Source organism: Chiloscyllium plagiosum, chromosome 1, assembly GCF_004010195.1.
Source record: "Chiloscyllium plagiosum isolate BGI_BamShark_2017 chromosome 1, ASM401019v2, whole genome shotgun sequence".
In the NCBI taxonomy this organism is placed as follows: domain Eukaryota; kingdom Metazoa; phylum Chordata; class Chondrichthyes; order Orectolobiformes; family Hemiscylliidae; genus Chiloscyllium; species Chiloscyllium plagiosum.
This window is the reverse complement of record NC_057710.1, coordinates 14,342,123-14,358,909: the sequence shown is the minus strand read 5'-3', so window position 1 is coordinate 14,358,909 and position 16,787 is coordinate 14,342,123. Positions and strand designations below refer to the sequence as shown.

The following is a 16,787-nucleotide window of genomic DNA, read 5'->3' as shown; positions in this document are numbered from 1 at the left end:
TTTCATGCAAAGGTGGTACGTGTATGGAATGAGCTGCCAGAGGATGTGGTGGAGGCTGGTACAATTGCAACATTTAAGAGGCATTTGGATGGGTATATGAATAGGATGGGTTTGGAGGGATATGGGCCGGATGCTGGCAGGTGGGACTAGATTGGGTTGGGATATCTGGTCGGCATGGATGGGTTGGACCGAAGGGTCTGTTTCCATGCTGTACATCACTATGACTCTATGACACACAGATACACAGAGGTGTACCTTCCCCTTTAACCTGGCTTCCTGTGCACACACATATATAAAGAGATATACCCTTCCCTTATTTAACTCTGAGATCTGCCTGTATTGAGCGCAAGACAAACGTTTTCACTGTGCCTTGGTACACATGACAATAAATTCAATTCAATTCAATTCAAAACACAGATACATAGAGGTATGCCCGCTCCTTTAACTTGATTTCCTGTACACACACAGACATAGAGGTGTTCCCTCCCTTTATACTGATTTCCTGTACACACAGAGATGTACAGTAGTCTACTCTCCCCTTGAACATGATTTCCTGTACACACACATAGATACAGTGGGTAAAAACAATGACTGCAGATGCTGGAAACCAGATTTTGGATTAGTGGTGCTGGAAGAGCACAGCAGTTCAGGCAGGATCCGAGGAGCAGCAAAATCGACGTTTCGGGCAAAAGCCCTTCATCAGGAATAAAAGCTGAGAGAGGAGGAAAACTTCTTCAAGGCAGGCATCCTTGCAAGAGGATTTGCAGTAGAGTTAAAATCAACAAGGTAAAAACAATGACTGCAGATGCTGGAAACCAAATTTTGGAGTAGTGGTGCTGGAAGAGCACAGCAGTTCATGCAGCATCCGGGGAAGGCAGGCCCTTGGCACCCCCAACGGCTTTTGCCAGAAACGTCGATTTTGCTGCTCCTCGGATGCTGCCTGAACTGCTGTGCTCTTCCAGCACCACTAATCCAAAAACATATACAGTGGTCTACCCTCCCCTTTAACCTGATATCCTGTACACGCAGATATACAGAGATGTTCCCTCCCTTTATACTATGCTGCCTGAACTGCTGTGCTCTTCCAGCACCACTAATCCAAAAACATAGATACAGTGGTCTACCCTCCCCTTTAACCTGATATCCTGTACACGCAGATATACAGAGATGTTCCCTCCCTTTATACTGATTTCCTGTACACACACAGAAATACTGAGCTATACCCTCCCCTTTAACCTGATTTCCTGTACACACACAGGTATACAGAAATATACTTTCCCCATTGACATCATTTCCTATATGCAGATATGCAGAGGTATGCCCTCCCCTTGTGTCTTATTTCCTGTACACAAACAGATATACAGAGGTGTACCCTCCCCTTTAACCTGATTTCCTGTACACACACAGATATACAGAGGTGTACCCTCCCCTTTAACCTGATTTCCTGTACACACACAGATATACAGACACATGCTGCAGGTGTCCCCTCCCCTTTAACCTGATTTCCTGTCGGCTCAGCCAGGCCCCGCCCCCCTCCTTGCCCCTTTAACACCAACATGGCGCCGCTGCCTGTTCTCCTGGAGTCGGGGGCAGCGTCTGGTCCGGGGCCCCGTCAGAAAATAACCGACAGAGTGATTTAAAAATAAAATCCATCAAATTAAACCTGGGAATAATATCCCCGGGCGGAGAGGGAGAGGAGCCGGCGTTAGAGGGAAATGATACATAAATCCTGGGCAGGAAATAATAATTAAAGTTATTATTAATGATGATAATTATAATGTAATTGTCGGGTGTTTTTTTTTAAAACAAAACAAGTAAAGTACGATTGAGGAACAGGGGCTGGTGGGTGTTTTGGGGCTGGGCTCCTTTTAATCATCATTTACAAGTCAGACAAACTATTTAAGAATTAATTTGCATATTGTTTCCCCCCCCCTCCCAAAAAAAAGAAGAGAGAGAAGATAAATAGTGTAGTGCAGGGAGAGGGGAAGGGCTGTGTGAGGGTTGTGGTGAACATTGTCCTTGGAGTTTCCCCTCCCTAAAGGCTGGAGAAGGTGAGTCTGTTTCCTGGCAGCCCAGAACTGCCAGCTTTTATTTTTCCCTTTTAACAATATTTTGTCGTAAGTTGCATTCTCAATATCTGTACCAACTGAGTGTTCGTTTTCGCGCTGTCCTTTCTTTTCAATGACCTGTCTTTTCTCATTCCTTCCCCCCCCCCCAAGCTGTGATATTTGATTTGCCTTTTATGTAGGATCTGTCTGCGTTGTGTTGGGAGAGAGATGGTGGGGTGTTCTTGCACATGGAGGGGTGAGGCTGGGGTCGGGTTGGTCCTGCCCCGCGTTCCCCAAGGTCAGGAGCCGACCTGCCGGGGAAGGCTGGAAACTACCCAGTCGGCTGCTGCCTCTTGCCAAAGCGCTTCGCTGGCGGGCCACTGCTGTACCCTACCGCCCCTCAAAAGAAATCTCAGTTTTGTGTGTACCCAGAGGCTCCCTGGGTTTGAGGGTTCTGCTGATTCGCAACTTGCCCATCGAGGGGACCAAAGACCCCTGCCAGTGCTGATGTCCTGTAGGAAACGTGGACGGATTGATGTGCACAGCAAGGTCTTGCAATTAGAAGAAAGCGAGGGCTGCGGGTACTGGAGATCAGAGGTGAAAAGTGCGGCGTTGGGAAAGCACAGCGGGTCAGGCAGCATCCGAGGAGCAGGAACTTTTAGATTAGATTAGATTACTTACAGCGTGGAAACAGGCCCTTCGGCCCAACAAGTCCACACCACCCCGCCGAAGCGCAACCCACCCATACCCCTACATTTACCCCTTACCTAACACTACGGGCAATTTAGCATGTCCAATTCACCTGACCTGCACATCTTTGGACTGTGGGAGGAAACCGGAGCACCCGGAGGAAACCCACGCAGACACGGGGAGAATGTGCAAACTCCACACAGTCAGGAATTGAACCCGGGTCTCTGGCGCTGTGAAGCAGCAGTGCTAACCACTGTGCCACCGTGCTGCCCTAAAACATTGACATTGACATTTTGGGCATCAGCTCTCAATCAGGAATGAGGGGGTGGCCCAAGGGGGCTAAGAGATAAATGGAAGAAGGGTAGGGTGGGGAGGTAACTAGGAATGCAATAGGAAGGTGATGGTGATAGGTTGGAGCGGATAGGTGGGAAGATAGATGGATAGGTGGGACAGTTCAAGAAGGTGGAGCTGAGTTGATGGGTTGAATCTAGGGTGAGCTGGAGGAAGGGGAAATGTGGAAACTGGTGAAAGCCACCTTGATCCCGTGTGGTTGTAGGGTCCTAAGGCAGAAGATGAGTGGTTCTTCCTCCAGACATCAGGTGGCTAGAGTTTGGTGGTGGGAGAGTCCCAAAACTTGCATATCCTTGGCCATGCAATTAACAAACACTAAAGCACCTGCCATTTATGAAGTTTTGTGTGGGTGAACTGTTATCCCGAGGGCCAGGAGAATTGCTTTGCCTCCCATTTGAAATAGGGCGGTGGGGCTTTTTATGTTACCTAAGTTCAGGTTTAACAGGTCATCCTATAAGCTACACTTCAGCTCTACTTTGGAATGTCAGCCTTCATTTTGAATCGACTCCTCTGGCTTTTTAGGGAAACTTTTGAAGTATGAATCTGTCTTGGCTATAAAGCATGTAGATTTAGCATTGTAGTTGGGTGATTTGAAGAAAGGAGAAAGTGAGGTCTGCAGATGCTGGAGATCAGAGCTGAAAATGTGTTGCTGGAAAAGCGCAGCAGGTCAGGCAGCATCCAGGGAACAGGAGAATCGACGTTTCGGGCATAAGCCCTTCTTCAGGATTTGAAGAAAGGCAGATGCTCTGAAGTCAGAGACCTCTTGGTCATGGTGAACTTAGGAGTTCTTGTGGCAAGCTGCCATTGAGCCAGGGTGATCAGGTTTGAGTCTTGTCTGCTCCATCTCTGCACAGGTTGATTAGAAAATATCACTGACTGAGTAGATATGCAATCTTCTTTTAAAAGTTATTTGAAAACTTCAGGTTGCAGTGGTCAGTCAATTGCTTTAAAAAACTCAGTTAATCGGAGAGAGCCAGCATGGATTCCTGAAGAGTAGGTCATGCCTGACAAGTCTCAGGTTTTTGAAGCGGTGACAAAGGTAGTGGATATAGTTAAGGCAATTGGATTTTTAAAAATAGACTTCGAGAAGGCTTTTGACTAAGTTCCACACAAAGGACTGTTAGCTAAGGTGGAAGCTCATAGAATTGAAGGCAAATTACCGGCACAGATAGGAAATTGGCCAAATGGCAGGAAAAAGCGAGTTGGAATAATGGGTAAGCACTCCCATTAGCGGGACATGATTAGTAAGGATCCTGTAGGGATCTGTGTTGGGGCTTCTGTTATTCATTCACTAATTGGATAATTAGTATACTAAGTCAAATATCCAAATTTACTATTATTGAGTACAGGAGTTGGGAGGTCATGTTGCGACTGTACAGGTAATTGGTTAGGCTACTGTTGGAATATTGTGTGCAATTCTGGTCTCCTTCCTATCGGAAAGATGTTGTGAAACTTGAGAGGGTTCAGAAAAGATTTACAAGGATGTTGCCAGGGTTGGAGGATTTGAGCTATAGGGAGAGGCTGAACAGGCTGGGGCTATTTTGCCTGGAACGTCAGAGGCTGAGGGGTGACTTATAGAGGTTTACAAAATTATGACGGGCATGGATAGGATAAATAGACAAAGTCTTTTCCCTGGCGTGGGGAAGTCCAGAACTAGAGGGCATAGGTTTAGGGTGAGAGAGAAAAGATATAAAAGAGATGTAAGGGGCAACTTTTTCACGCAGAGGGTGGTGCATGAATGGAATGAGCTGTCAGAGGAAGTGATGGAGGCTGGTACAATTGCAACATTTAAGAAGCATTTGGATGGGTATATGAATAGGAAGGGTTTGGAGGGATATGTTCGAGGAGAAAGTGAGGACTGCAGATGCTGGAGATCAGAGCTGAAAATGTGTTGCTGGAAAAGCGCAGCAGGTCAGGCAGCATCCAAGGAACAGGAGAATTGACGTTTCGGGCATAAGCCCTTCTTCAGGAATAAGCCATATCTGAAGAAGGGCTTATGCCTGAAACGTCGATTTTCCTGTTCCTTGGATGCTGCCTGACCTGCTGCGCTTTTCCAGCAACACATTTTCAGCTTGGAGGGATATGTGCCAGGTGCTGGCAGGTGGGACTAGATTGGGTTTGAATATCTGATCGGCATGGACAAGTTGGACCGAAGGGTCTGTTTCCGTGCTGTACATTTCTATGACTCTACGTAAAATTGGGTAACATTGTAGATAGTGTTGATGACAGTGTAAAATACAACAGGAGATTGATGGATTAGGTGAATGGACAAAGCTGTGACAGATGGATTTTAATATGAAAGCGTGACAGTTTTTAGTTTTTACATATTCATGTATTTTTTTAGAAGGCACAAAGTTAAATTCAAATGAGACTTAAGGATTCAAGGCATATCTCTTCAAAACGCTATGATCATGTGCAAGAAATAGTAAAGTCTAATGCATTACTGACCTTCATAACCAAACGACAGGAGCATAAGTGAGGTGAGAGTGACAGCCTTGACATCAAGACCACATTTGATCAGTGTGACATCAAAGCAAAACTGGAATCGATGAGTATTAGGGCAACCTCTCCACTGGTTGGATTTATACCTGGCATATCGAAGGATGGTTGTGGTTGGTCAATCATCTCAGCTCGAGGACATCTCTGTGGGAGTTCCTCAGGATACTGTTCTTGGTGCAACATCTTCGACTGTTTCATCAGTGACTTTGCCTCCATCGTAAAGTCAGAAGTGGGAATGTGCAATCATCAACAAACAATGTTCAGCACCATTCTCAGCTCCTCAGGTACTGAACCAGTCCATGTTCAAATGCAACAAAATCTGGACAACATCCAGAACTTGGGCTGACAGGTGGCAAGTAACATTCATGACACCGAAATGCCAGGCAATGACCATCTTCAATAACAGATAATCTAACCACCACTCCTTGACATTCAATGGTGTTACCAGCACTGAATCCCCCACCATTAACATTCTTGGGGTTACCATTGATCAGAAGCTGAACTGGACCTGACACACAAACATAGTGGCTACAAGAGCAGGTCAGAGATCAGGAATACTGTGGCAGGTAACTCACCACCTGATTCTCTACTTTCCTGGATGGGTGCAGCTCCAACAACACTTAAGAGGCTTGACATCATCCAGAACAAAGCAGCCCATTTGATTGGCACTGCATCCCCTCTCAGTCGCAGCAGTGTGTACTTTCTACAAGATGCTCTGCAAAAAATCACCAAAGGTCCAAAGGCAGTACCTCCCAAACCAAAGACCCTTTCATCTGGAAGGACAAGGGCAGCAGATACATGGGAACACCATCACCTGCAGGTTAACCTCCAAACCATTCCCCATCCAGACTTGAAAATGTATCGCCATTCCTTCACTGTCTCTGGGTCAAAATCTTTGAATTCCCTCACTCCACATTAAGGGTCAAGCCGCAGCACATGGACTGCAGAGGTTGAAGGAGGCAGTTCACCGCAATCTTCTCGAGGGAACTAGGTGCTGGCCAGTAAGTGGTGCTCACATCCCATAAATTAATTTATAAAAAAAAGGATGCAGACGTTATCCTCCATTTATACAAAACCCTAGGATTGTGAACACCACACCTTAGGAAGGATGTTTGACCTTGGACAGAGTTCAACACAGGTCTACAAGGGTTGTACGTGGTCTTTTGGGGTTATGTTATGAGGCACGATGACATAAATTAAGCCTTTATTCTCTAGAATTTAGAAGGTTAAAGAGTGGCCTAATGGAGGCTTTCAGGATATTAACCCAGAAAGACAGGGTAGTCAGCGTAGTCTAAGAAATTGGGCCAAGCCATTCTGGAGAAATGTTAGCACGTTTACACGCAACAAGTAGTGGAGGTTGGTAGATGTCTTCCTCAAATGATGTTTGATGCTAATTCAATTGTTAAATTTAAGTCTGAGAGACACTAATTTTTATTAAGGAAGGGTATTGAGCGAATGTACCCATATTGAGTGGCAGAGCATGCTCAGGGGCTGAATGGCCTGTTGCTATATTCCTGTTACTATGCTCCAGACTTTCTGTTCCTGAGCTATATCTTTTTTTGGAAACGCCATGTTGGCCAGTCCTTTAAGAAGGACATTCTGTTCAACAAAATGCTAATTTTTTTTACAAAATGTGCTTTTTTTTGCAAAATGTGCTACAAGAGGTTAGCCCAGACAGTGCCTGCAATGGTGTGAAACATTTTTTTTTCAAAATCTAATTAGGCCGTACAAAAGCTGATGTAGTCCAAAAGCAACCCTTGCCCTGCCACCCTGCAGTTACCCTTCAACCTTTTTGGAGGTTGCCTGAGGGAAAAATCGATAGCTTTTCACAGTCATGGAGCTTTTCAAGTTTTGCCACTGTTCATGGATTTGGTTCGAGTGAAATATCATTTTTGAATAAACAGTGAACATTTTGTTTTAAAGATGACATTGAATATGAAATGTATGAAATCTTACGGAGTGCAATATTGTCATGCAGCTTTATGTGAAATCTTTTTGATTAGTTGTGGGACAAATTGTTTACTGCCAAGGCTGATGTTTATTGCCTATGCCTGATTTCTCTTTGGAATGAGGCAGTGAGCCATCACTGCAGTCCTCATAGTGAAAGTGCTTTGAGGGAGGGAGTTCTGGGATTCTGGCCCAGCAACAGTGAAGCAATTGGGGATGTTCTGCCAGGTCAGGATTGCAATGAATTTGCAGGTTCTCATCAATCTGCTTTCATTGTCATTATACGAAGTAGCGTTTGCAGATTTGGGAGATGCTGTCGAAGCACTCTTAGTGAGTTGCTGCTGTGTAGTTCTTAGATGATTGAGAAAGTACCTAATATTGTTACAGCTGTCATCTTTGTTATTGTGTAAAGTTGTGACAGGAGAAAGTAATGAGGATATAACAATAGACTTGGCTAAAAAATAACTTTGGATTATAATGCATCTTATCATAGAGTATGCCATGAGTTGTTATTTGTGTGCACTTTTTTCAAATAATATGCTGCAGTACCTCAATTAGTGTTGACTCTTTGATAAGCTCATCTTGTGAGAATCCTGTTTCTGTCATGAGTTTCTTCCTTTATATTGTGAGGTTGTTTCCACTGGCTGGGGAATCTAGAGCACTGGCACAATCTCAGGATAAGGAGTTGATCCTTTCAGATTGTGAACTGGGAAAATGTCTTCACTCAAAGGGCTGTGAATGTTTGGAATTGTTAATCTCAAAGGGTTGTTGTGAATGCTTCATTGTTGGTTATTCTTTAAAGCAGAATTTTGATCTGTCAGGCAATCGAGTTGTGTGGAGCTGAAACTCCAGGGTCAAACATGATTATTGAACGGTGGAACCAGCTTGGGGTGGCTAAGTGACCTGCTCCTATTTCTTGTGTTATGACTTGTTTGACTGAGTTAAATTCAACCTTATTATTCTAGTCCTTGGACATAATCAGTATTATGGTGAGTTATTCTTGGACTGCACCTGACAAAGGAGCAAAGCTCCGAAAGCTTGTGATTTTGAATAAGCCTTGTGACCTTGTCCACTCCAGTACAACAGTGGCACCTCCACTCCGTAGACTTGAGAAGAGTGTGACCACTTGTCTTACGGAAACTGTTACATTGTTTTCTTCCCATATGTTTGCATGTGTCAGCATTAGATTTTTTATTGAATGCAAATTCAATCTGCCATGGTAGAATTTGAATCTGATTCCTCAGAACATCACCTAGGCCTCTAGATCAATAGTCTAGCAATAAAATCACAAGGTCATTGCCTCCCTCTCTCCCTCTTATTTATTCAATTATCAGAGAAGCTCAAAAAAATATTTCTAACATATAGAATGTTGCTGAACAGTGATAAACATGTCCACGAGTGGCATTAACAAGAACTTTGCCAATTAACTGGTTAACTTCACTTCTCAAGTTTTACCATTATTTCACACTAGGCTACAAGCTCTTCTGTAACAGCTTAGAATATCAAAATAACTGGTTAAAAACAATGCTAAAATGGATGAGGTGATCATTTATAATTGCTGCTTGTGGGATCTTGTATACAAATTGGCTGCCTCATTTCCGACATTTCAACAGTAACTACACTTCAAATGGATTTAATTGGCTGTGGACAATTTGTCATGTGATGATAGGAAGTTCATCATTGGCATGCTATCTGTATTGAGACAGCAACCATGCAGCAGTTGCTTCTGAGAAATTAGATACCACAAAGCAAATTCAGCCCTTCTGTACAAAATGGCTGTTATTTTATTGCTCCCAGATGTGCACCTGTTCCTGTCGAGTAACATACAAAAAAATGCTGCTTCGTAGTTCTCCACTACTGAGTATTATGTAGCATTAAAAAGATGTAAAGTACAAGTGCACAGTATTCCTTTCATTTTCGTTATTTGGCTAAAGTACAAATAATACCTCTGATAGTCCTCCTTATTGTAAATAAAGTCTGAGGATAATTACTACCACAATACCTCTATCTTTCAGTGACTGTTTCTGTAACAAAGATTTGATTATAAATTCACATAGTGCTTGTGGGTAACATCAGAGTTCTTGCATTCTTCTTAAATTAATTACTATAGTGTGTAATGTTTGTTTATGACACATCTTTATCATCGACAATATCATATTGCTGCAATTAGTTTCTCTTTACCTGTGTCCTGACAATTTTTTGTTTTTTTTTTTGCAGGGATGTAGAAGGTAGAGGGTGGTGGTAGAGTGTTGCTTTTCAGACTGGAGGCCTGAGACCAGTGGAGTGCCACAAGGATCGGTGCTGGGTCCAATATTTTTCATCATTTATATAAATGATTTGGATGTGAGCATAAGACGTATATTTAATAACTTTGCAGATGACACCAAAATTGGAGGTGTAGAGGACAGTGAAGAAGGTTACCTCCAATTACAATGGGATCTAGATCAGGTGGGCCAATGGGCTGAGGAGTGGCAGATGAATTTTAATTTGGATAAATGTGAGGCGCTGCATTTTGGAATAGCAAATCTTAGCAAGACTTATACACTTAATGATAGGGTCCTTGGGAGTGTTGCTGAACAAAGAGACCTTGGAGTGCAGGTTCATAGCCCCTTGAAAGTGGAGTCGCAAGTAGATAGAAAGGATAGTGAAGAAAGCGTTTTATATACTTTCCTTTATTGGACAGCATATTGAGTTGGGAGGTCATGTTGCGGCTGTACAGGACATTGGTTAGGCCACTGTTGGAATATTACGTGCAATTCTAGTCTCCTTCCTATTGGAAAGATATTATGAAACTTGAAAGGGTTCAGAAAAGATTTACAAGGATGCTGCCAGGATTGGAGGATTTGAGCTATAGGGAGAGGTTGAACAGGCTTGGGCTGTTTTCCCTGGAGCGTCAGAGGTTGAGGGGTGACCTTAAAGAGGTTTACAAAATTGAGGGGCATGGATAGAATAAATAGATAAAGTCTTTTCCCTGGGGTGGGGGGAGTCCAGAACTAGATGGCATAGGTTTACGGTGATAGGGGAAAGATATAAAAGAAACCGAAGGGCAACTACTTCCTACAGAAGGTGGTAGGTGCATGGAATGAGCTGTCAGAGGAAGTGGAGGAGGCTGGTACAATTGCAGCATTTAAAAGGCATCTGGATAAGTATTTGAGCATGAAGGGTTTGGAGGGATATCGGCTGGATGGTGGCAAGTGGGGCTAGATTAGGTGGGATATTTGGTCGGCATGGACGAGTTGGACCGAAGGATCTGTTTCCATGCTGTACATCTCTATGATTCCATAACTGTAATACTGAGTAATTAAGGAGCAGGATGCACAGCTCATAAATATGACAAAATGCATTTTCTGGTTGTTTGCTGCAAGAGCGTATGGAGCTGTCTCAATCCATCTGGATTTGGTGGATATGGTCTGACATTGTTGAAGTACTCTCAGTCATCACTCCTGTTGAATACTGTTGCATTCTTACTGAGAAGTTCACAGGCTAGCTAATGCGTGAAATACCAAACTCTGCACAGTTTTGAGTACCTTTTTTAAGGAAGGAGATCTTTACCATTTTCAAGGGAATGCAGTGAGAATTTATTGGATTTATTCCTGGGATAAAGAAATTTCCAATGGAGAGAGATTGACAAGGCTATCCCTAAATTCCCCAGAGAATACAAGAATGAGAGAGGATCTTATTGAAGTGCATAAGAGGTTTTGACTGTGAAGATGTTGAAATATTTATCCTCTCTCAAGAGCTTAGACAAGCTTGGGGATGAGAGGGGAATACTTAATAATCTCAGAATCAGGGGTCATCTATGTAGAACTTCATTCACACAGTTGCTCATATTTTTCACCCCAAAAGTAGGGTGCTCAGTCAATGCGCATTGTCAAGGCAGAGGTTAATCGATGTTGAGGCATTGATATAGATTTAGAGATATTTCAGGACACTGCATTTGAGGTAGTAAATCTGCTCATTTTAATACATGGCAGAGCAGACTGGAAAGACCAAATGACCACCCACTGCTCCTTTTTCTCATGATCTTATGGGACAAAAACACAATGTAAATGTGTCAGAATGTGATCTGAATCTACACTTTTATTCATTCTTGACGCAAAAACCTAGGAAATACAACCATAGCATCTAACGTTGTCTTAAATTAGTTACTTTGCCTGGAAGATCAATTCATGGATTAAATTGCATTCATGTGAGGAATAATGAATGTTGTTCACCATATTAATCCTAAACCTTTACCATTTCATCTGCTGTTGAGGTTTTAACAACAGAATTGCAACCTGGGCATTCTTAAGCCCACAGAAAGGGTAGTCGACTTTTAATCCTAACATTGGGAAATGCGGACTGATATGAAGGAAATACCGGATGAATAGTCCATTGTGAATCAGCATGCATTCAATCTAAACATAGTGAAACTAATGGAGCTGTAGCAGCTGAGCTGTGTCTCAGAGTCATGTGCATAAAGACAGTAATAAGGTGGAGGAGGAGAACAGGTTTTGAAACATAGAATATCAGAGCAGAAGTATGGCAGGGCAGGCCTAACGGGCTGAATGAGGTTCAGTATAATCATGCCTGATCATCCGACTCGGTGTCCTCTACTTGCTTTCTCTCCGTACCTTTTTGATCCCTTTAGCCTGAAGAATTAGAACTATTTCTCTCTTGAAAACAGTCTCTATTTTGGCCTCGAACACCTTTCTGCTTCAGGGATATTCCACCAGCTCACCACTCTCTGGTTAAAGACATTTCATCTTATTTCAGTCCTAAATGGCCTACCCAAGTGCTTGCAATATGCCACCTGGTTTTGAATTCCTTGGTCATTCGGAACATCCTTCCTGTTTTTACCCTTTCGAATTTTACAGGTTTCTTTGAGATATCCCCGCTTTCTTCTAAATTCCACTGACTATAGCCTTAACTAATCTGATCTTTCTTCATATGTCAGTCCTGCTATTCCAGGAATCAGTCTGGTTAACCTTTGTTACACTTCCTCCATTGGCATAGCATCCCTTTTGTATAAGGAGACCAGAACTGCACACAGTACTCCAGAAGTAATCTCAGCAAAGCTCTGTACAATTGCAGCAAGGCATCCTGGCGCTTATATTCAACATGATTTTTATAAATACAGTTGACTTTAATTTATAAACTGCTTTACTATATTCTGAACCACTATTGAGAGGAAGTAGTCATTAATATAAATGATTTGGATGTGAGCACAGGAGGTATGATTAGAAAGTTTGCAGAACAATACCAACAGTGCAGGTGTAGTGAACAGTGAAGAAGGTTACTTCCCATTACAACAATGGGCCAATGGGCTGAGGAGTGGCAGATGGAGTTTATTTTAGATAAATGTGAAGTTCTGCATTTTGGAAAGGCAAATCAAGGCAGGACTTATACACCTTAATGGAAATTCCTGGGGAGTGTTGCTGAACAAAGAGACTTTGGTGTGCAGGTTCATAATTCCTTGAAAGTGGAGTCACAGGTAGACATGATAGTGAAAAGGGTGTTTGGTATGCTTTTTATTGGTCAGTGTATTGCATATAGGAGTTGCGAGGTCATGTTGCAATTGTACAGGATGTCGCTTTGGCCAATTTTGGAATACTCAGTTCAGGTTTAGACTCCTTGCTATAGGTGAGTGAAACATGAAAAGGTTCAGAAAACATTTATGAGGGTGTTGTCAGGATTGGAGGATTTGAACTATAGGGAGATGCTGAATAGGCTGGGGCTATTTTCCATGGAGTATCAGAGGCTGAGGATTGACCTTCTAGAAGTTTATAAAATCATGAGGGGCATGGATAGGGTGAATAGCCAAGGTCTTCCTCCCCAGGGTAGGGGAGTCCAAAACTAGAGAGCATCGGCTTAAGGTGTGAGGAGAAAGATTTAAAAGGGACCTATTTTAAATCTTCAGGCAGAGGGTGGTGCGTGTAAGGAATGAGGTGGTGGAGGCTGGTACAATTACAACATTTAAAAGGCATCTGGATGGGTATATGAATAAGAAGTGTTTGGAGGGATATGGGCCAAGTGCTGGCAAATGACTAGATTCATTTTGGATATCTGGTTGGCATGGATGTGTTGGGCCAAAGGGTCTGTTTCCATGCTGTACAGCTCTATGACTCTACGTAGTCATCAATTGGTATAATCAGAGCAATGTTTTCCTCCTTTCTTTTGATAGTTGATGGGATCTCACCTTCTGCTGTCTACAGTTGCTTAGGAAGAGCTGTAAGTGTGACCTTTGTACATGGCTGTTGTATGCTGTGCCACTTCTGCCTGACTTCAATTTCTGATTTCTGTTGTTTCTTTGCAGCATTGAAAACAGCACTTGGATTGTAAAAGTGACCTAGCAAAATGGATACTAGTAGGATGGACGGTGAGCCTGAGGGAAGTGGACAACCTGCTGACTCCATCTCCGTTTCCTCTAAACTAAATGGTTTTACCTCTGATTTAGAAGATGATGAGGATGAGGGCTTCAACTGTGATAACAGTGATCTGGAAGTTAATCCTTTTGATGGGCTACCTTTTTCCTCACGATACTATGAGCTACTTAAACGGAGGAAAGCTCTACCAGTTTGGAGTATCAAATACCACTTCATGGAATGTCTCGTCAACAATAATTTGGTACTGGTTTCTGGCAAACTGGGATGTGGCAAAAGTACTCAGGTCAGTGCTAAGTTGAAGCGTTTAATCTTAAAAGTGGCCAATTGTTCAATTTCAATGCAATCTGTTGAGCATTCATAATGTTATTCTAATTTGTAAGAAAATAATTACTGGATTATGACACTCATTTATATGGAGAAAGTGAGGATTGCACTTATTGGAGATCAGAGTTGAGAGTGGGGTGCTGGAAAAGCACAGCAGGTCAGGCAGCATCCGAGGAGCAGGTAACTTGACATTTCGGGAATAAGGAACAAGGCTTGTGGGTCGGGGGGCTGAGAGATATATGGAAGGAGGTTGGGGTTGGGTGAGGGTAGCTGAGAATGTGATAGGTAGATGAAGGTGAGAGATTGGAGAGGGGGATGGAGATGGGAAAGGTGATGAGCAGGTCAGGAGGGTAGTGCCGAGTTGGAGGCTTGGGACTGGGATAATGTGGAGCAGGGGAAATGAGGAAACTGGTGAAATCCATGTTGATCCCATGTGGTTGCAAGGTCCCAAGGTGGAATATGAGGTGTTCCTCCTCCAGCTGTCTGGTGGTTAGTTTGTGGTGATGGAGGCGGCCCAGGACCTGCATGTCCTTGACTGAGTGGGACGGGGAGGCGAAGTGTTCAGCTATGGGGCGGTGGGGTTGATTGGTGCAGGTATCCTGGAAATGTTCTCTGAAATGACCTGGAAGTGGGCATACTGTCTCCCGAATGTAGAGGAGACCACATCAGATGCAATGGATACAGTGGATGACATTGTTGGAGGTACAAGTAACTGTTTTTCGGAATAGGAAGGATCCTTTGGGGCCTTGGATGGAGGTGAGGGGAGTGATGTGGGCGCAAGTTTTGCACTTCCCTACGGTGGCAGTGGAAGGTACTGGGAATGGGGTGTGGGCTGGTGGAGGGCTTGGTCCTGATGAGGGTGTCATTGAGGGAATGGTCTCTGGAATGCTGATGGGGTGGCGGGGGAAATATATCTCTCCGTTTGTAGGTGGCAGAGGATGCTGCGATGTATGCTGAGGTTAGTGAGGTGGAAGGTGAGGACCACTGAGGTTCTGCCCTTTTTTATATAGCTACATGCACATGTCTATAATAGCTACATGAACAGGTCAGTGTCTGGGAATTACGTGCCGAATAATTTAATTCCAGATTTATGATTGTCCAGCCACCTCCAAGTCAAGATGGTGCTAGAATGTCCATCACTTGCTCAGATGCATGTAACTCCAATAACTCTCCAGAAAATCAACATCATCAAGGAAAAAGTAGCTTGCTTGATTGGCACCTATCCACTCCTTTCAACTTTCACGCCATCCACCACTGAAGCAAAATGTGTACCATCTACAAGGTGCCCTGCAATAGCTCACCAATGCCACTTTGGTATCAACTTCTAAATCTGGTGACCTCTGCCACCTAGAACACCAGATACAAGGGAACACTGTTACCTGCAAGCTCCCCTCCAAGCTACTCACCATCTTGACTTGGAACTGTATCCCTGTTTCTTTATTATTGGATAAAAATCCTTGGACTCCCTTCCCCACAACACTGTGGCTGTCCTTGCACCAAATGGACTGCAGTGATTCACTACCTTGAGGCCACTTTCTAGGGATGGCTAGCCAGTGGCACCCACACACCATGAGTGAAAGCATGAATAAAACAAAATAAGAAAATGCCTTCTATGAAAATAAAATACTTGCAAATGCTGGAAATCTGAAATTTAAAAAATGAGAATCTGGAGAAACTCAGCAATTTGTGGCAGTCACTATTAAACTCTCAGCTTTCCTGAATCCTATAATATGCAGATGTCAAGACCAACCTAGTGGTGTACAACAAATTCCGTTCCATTCCATTCCATGTCCTACTATACGGGTAAACTGGACAGTTTCTGACATAAGTACTTATTTCCCCTTACTCCTCAAGTTATCGATGTGAAAAATCATGAGCGATTTTCGGCTGTAAACTTGCACCCACTGTGAATCTTATCAAGACTATCCGCTAGTTTTAAGACTATTGGACCAGCAAAATAATAGCAGGTTAATATTTCAGACTGATAGCTGAAAAACTTGAACTGAAAGGTAGGTGAATTCCAATAGGCTTAATAACAAAAAAAAACTGGTTAGGACAGGTCTGGTCAAATTACTTTTCATAATACCTCTTCACTGCCTAAGTGAGCTGACTGTGTCATAGAGCATTCATCACTTTCCACTGTTCTGCCTTTGAACAGAAATCTTTCCACTTGTTGGGCCGAAGGGCCTGTTTCCACACTCTAATCTAATCTAACCTCTTCACTGCCTAAGTGAGCTGACTGTGTCATAGAGCATTCATCACTTTCCACTGTTCTGCCTTTGAACAGAAATCTTTCCCTTGAATTTTAATCCTTTTAACAGTACACGTTGTGCTGTCCATTAACATATGGGCCTTTCCCTATAGCAAAACCACGAACTGTGAATGCTGGAAATCTGAAACAAAAGCATAAATTGTTGGAGAAACTCAGCAGTCTGGCAACATCTGTGGAGAGAAAGCAGACATTTTCGCTCTAAATTCGAAAATCAGTGGATCTGAACTTGCTTTCTCTCCATGTGCTGTCAGACCTGCTGAATTTCTCCAGCAATTTGTTTTTGTTGACCTA

General features: G+C 43.2%; 1 protein-coding gene across 3 annotated transcripts in view; it reads left to right on the top strand.

The window, feature by feature from the left end:
* The first annotated feature begins 1,525 nt into the window (after positions 1-1,525).
* LOC122553665 (putative pre-mRNA-splicing factor ATP-dependent RNA helicase DHX32) overlaps positions 1,526-16,787 on the top strand; it is a 121,739-nt gene continuing 106,477 nt past the window's right edge. Inside the window, exons 1-2 of one of the 3 annotated variants that reach the window (XM_043697856.1) lie at positions 1,526-2,051; positions 13,831-14,183. In XM_043697856.1, the coding sequence (XP_043553791.1) occupies positions 13,872-14,183 (312 nt within the window). In that variant the 5' untranslated portion in view covers positions 1,526-2,051; positions 13,831-13,871. Of the gene's footprint in view, positions 2,052-9,835; positions 9,879-13,698; positions 13,746-13,830; positions 14,184-16,787 lie in introns of those variants that run through there. The other 2 variants (XM_043697946.1, XM_043698027.1) reach the window with 2 other exon arrangements.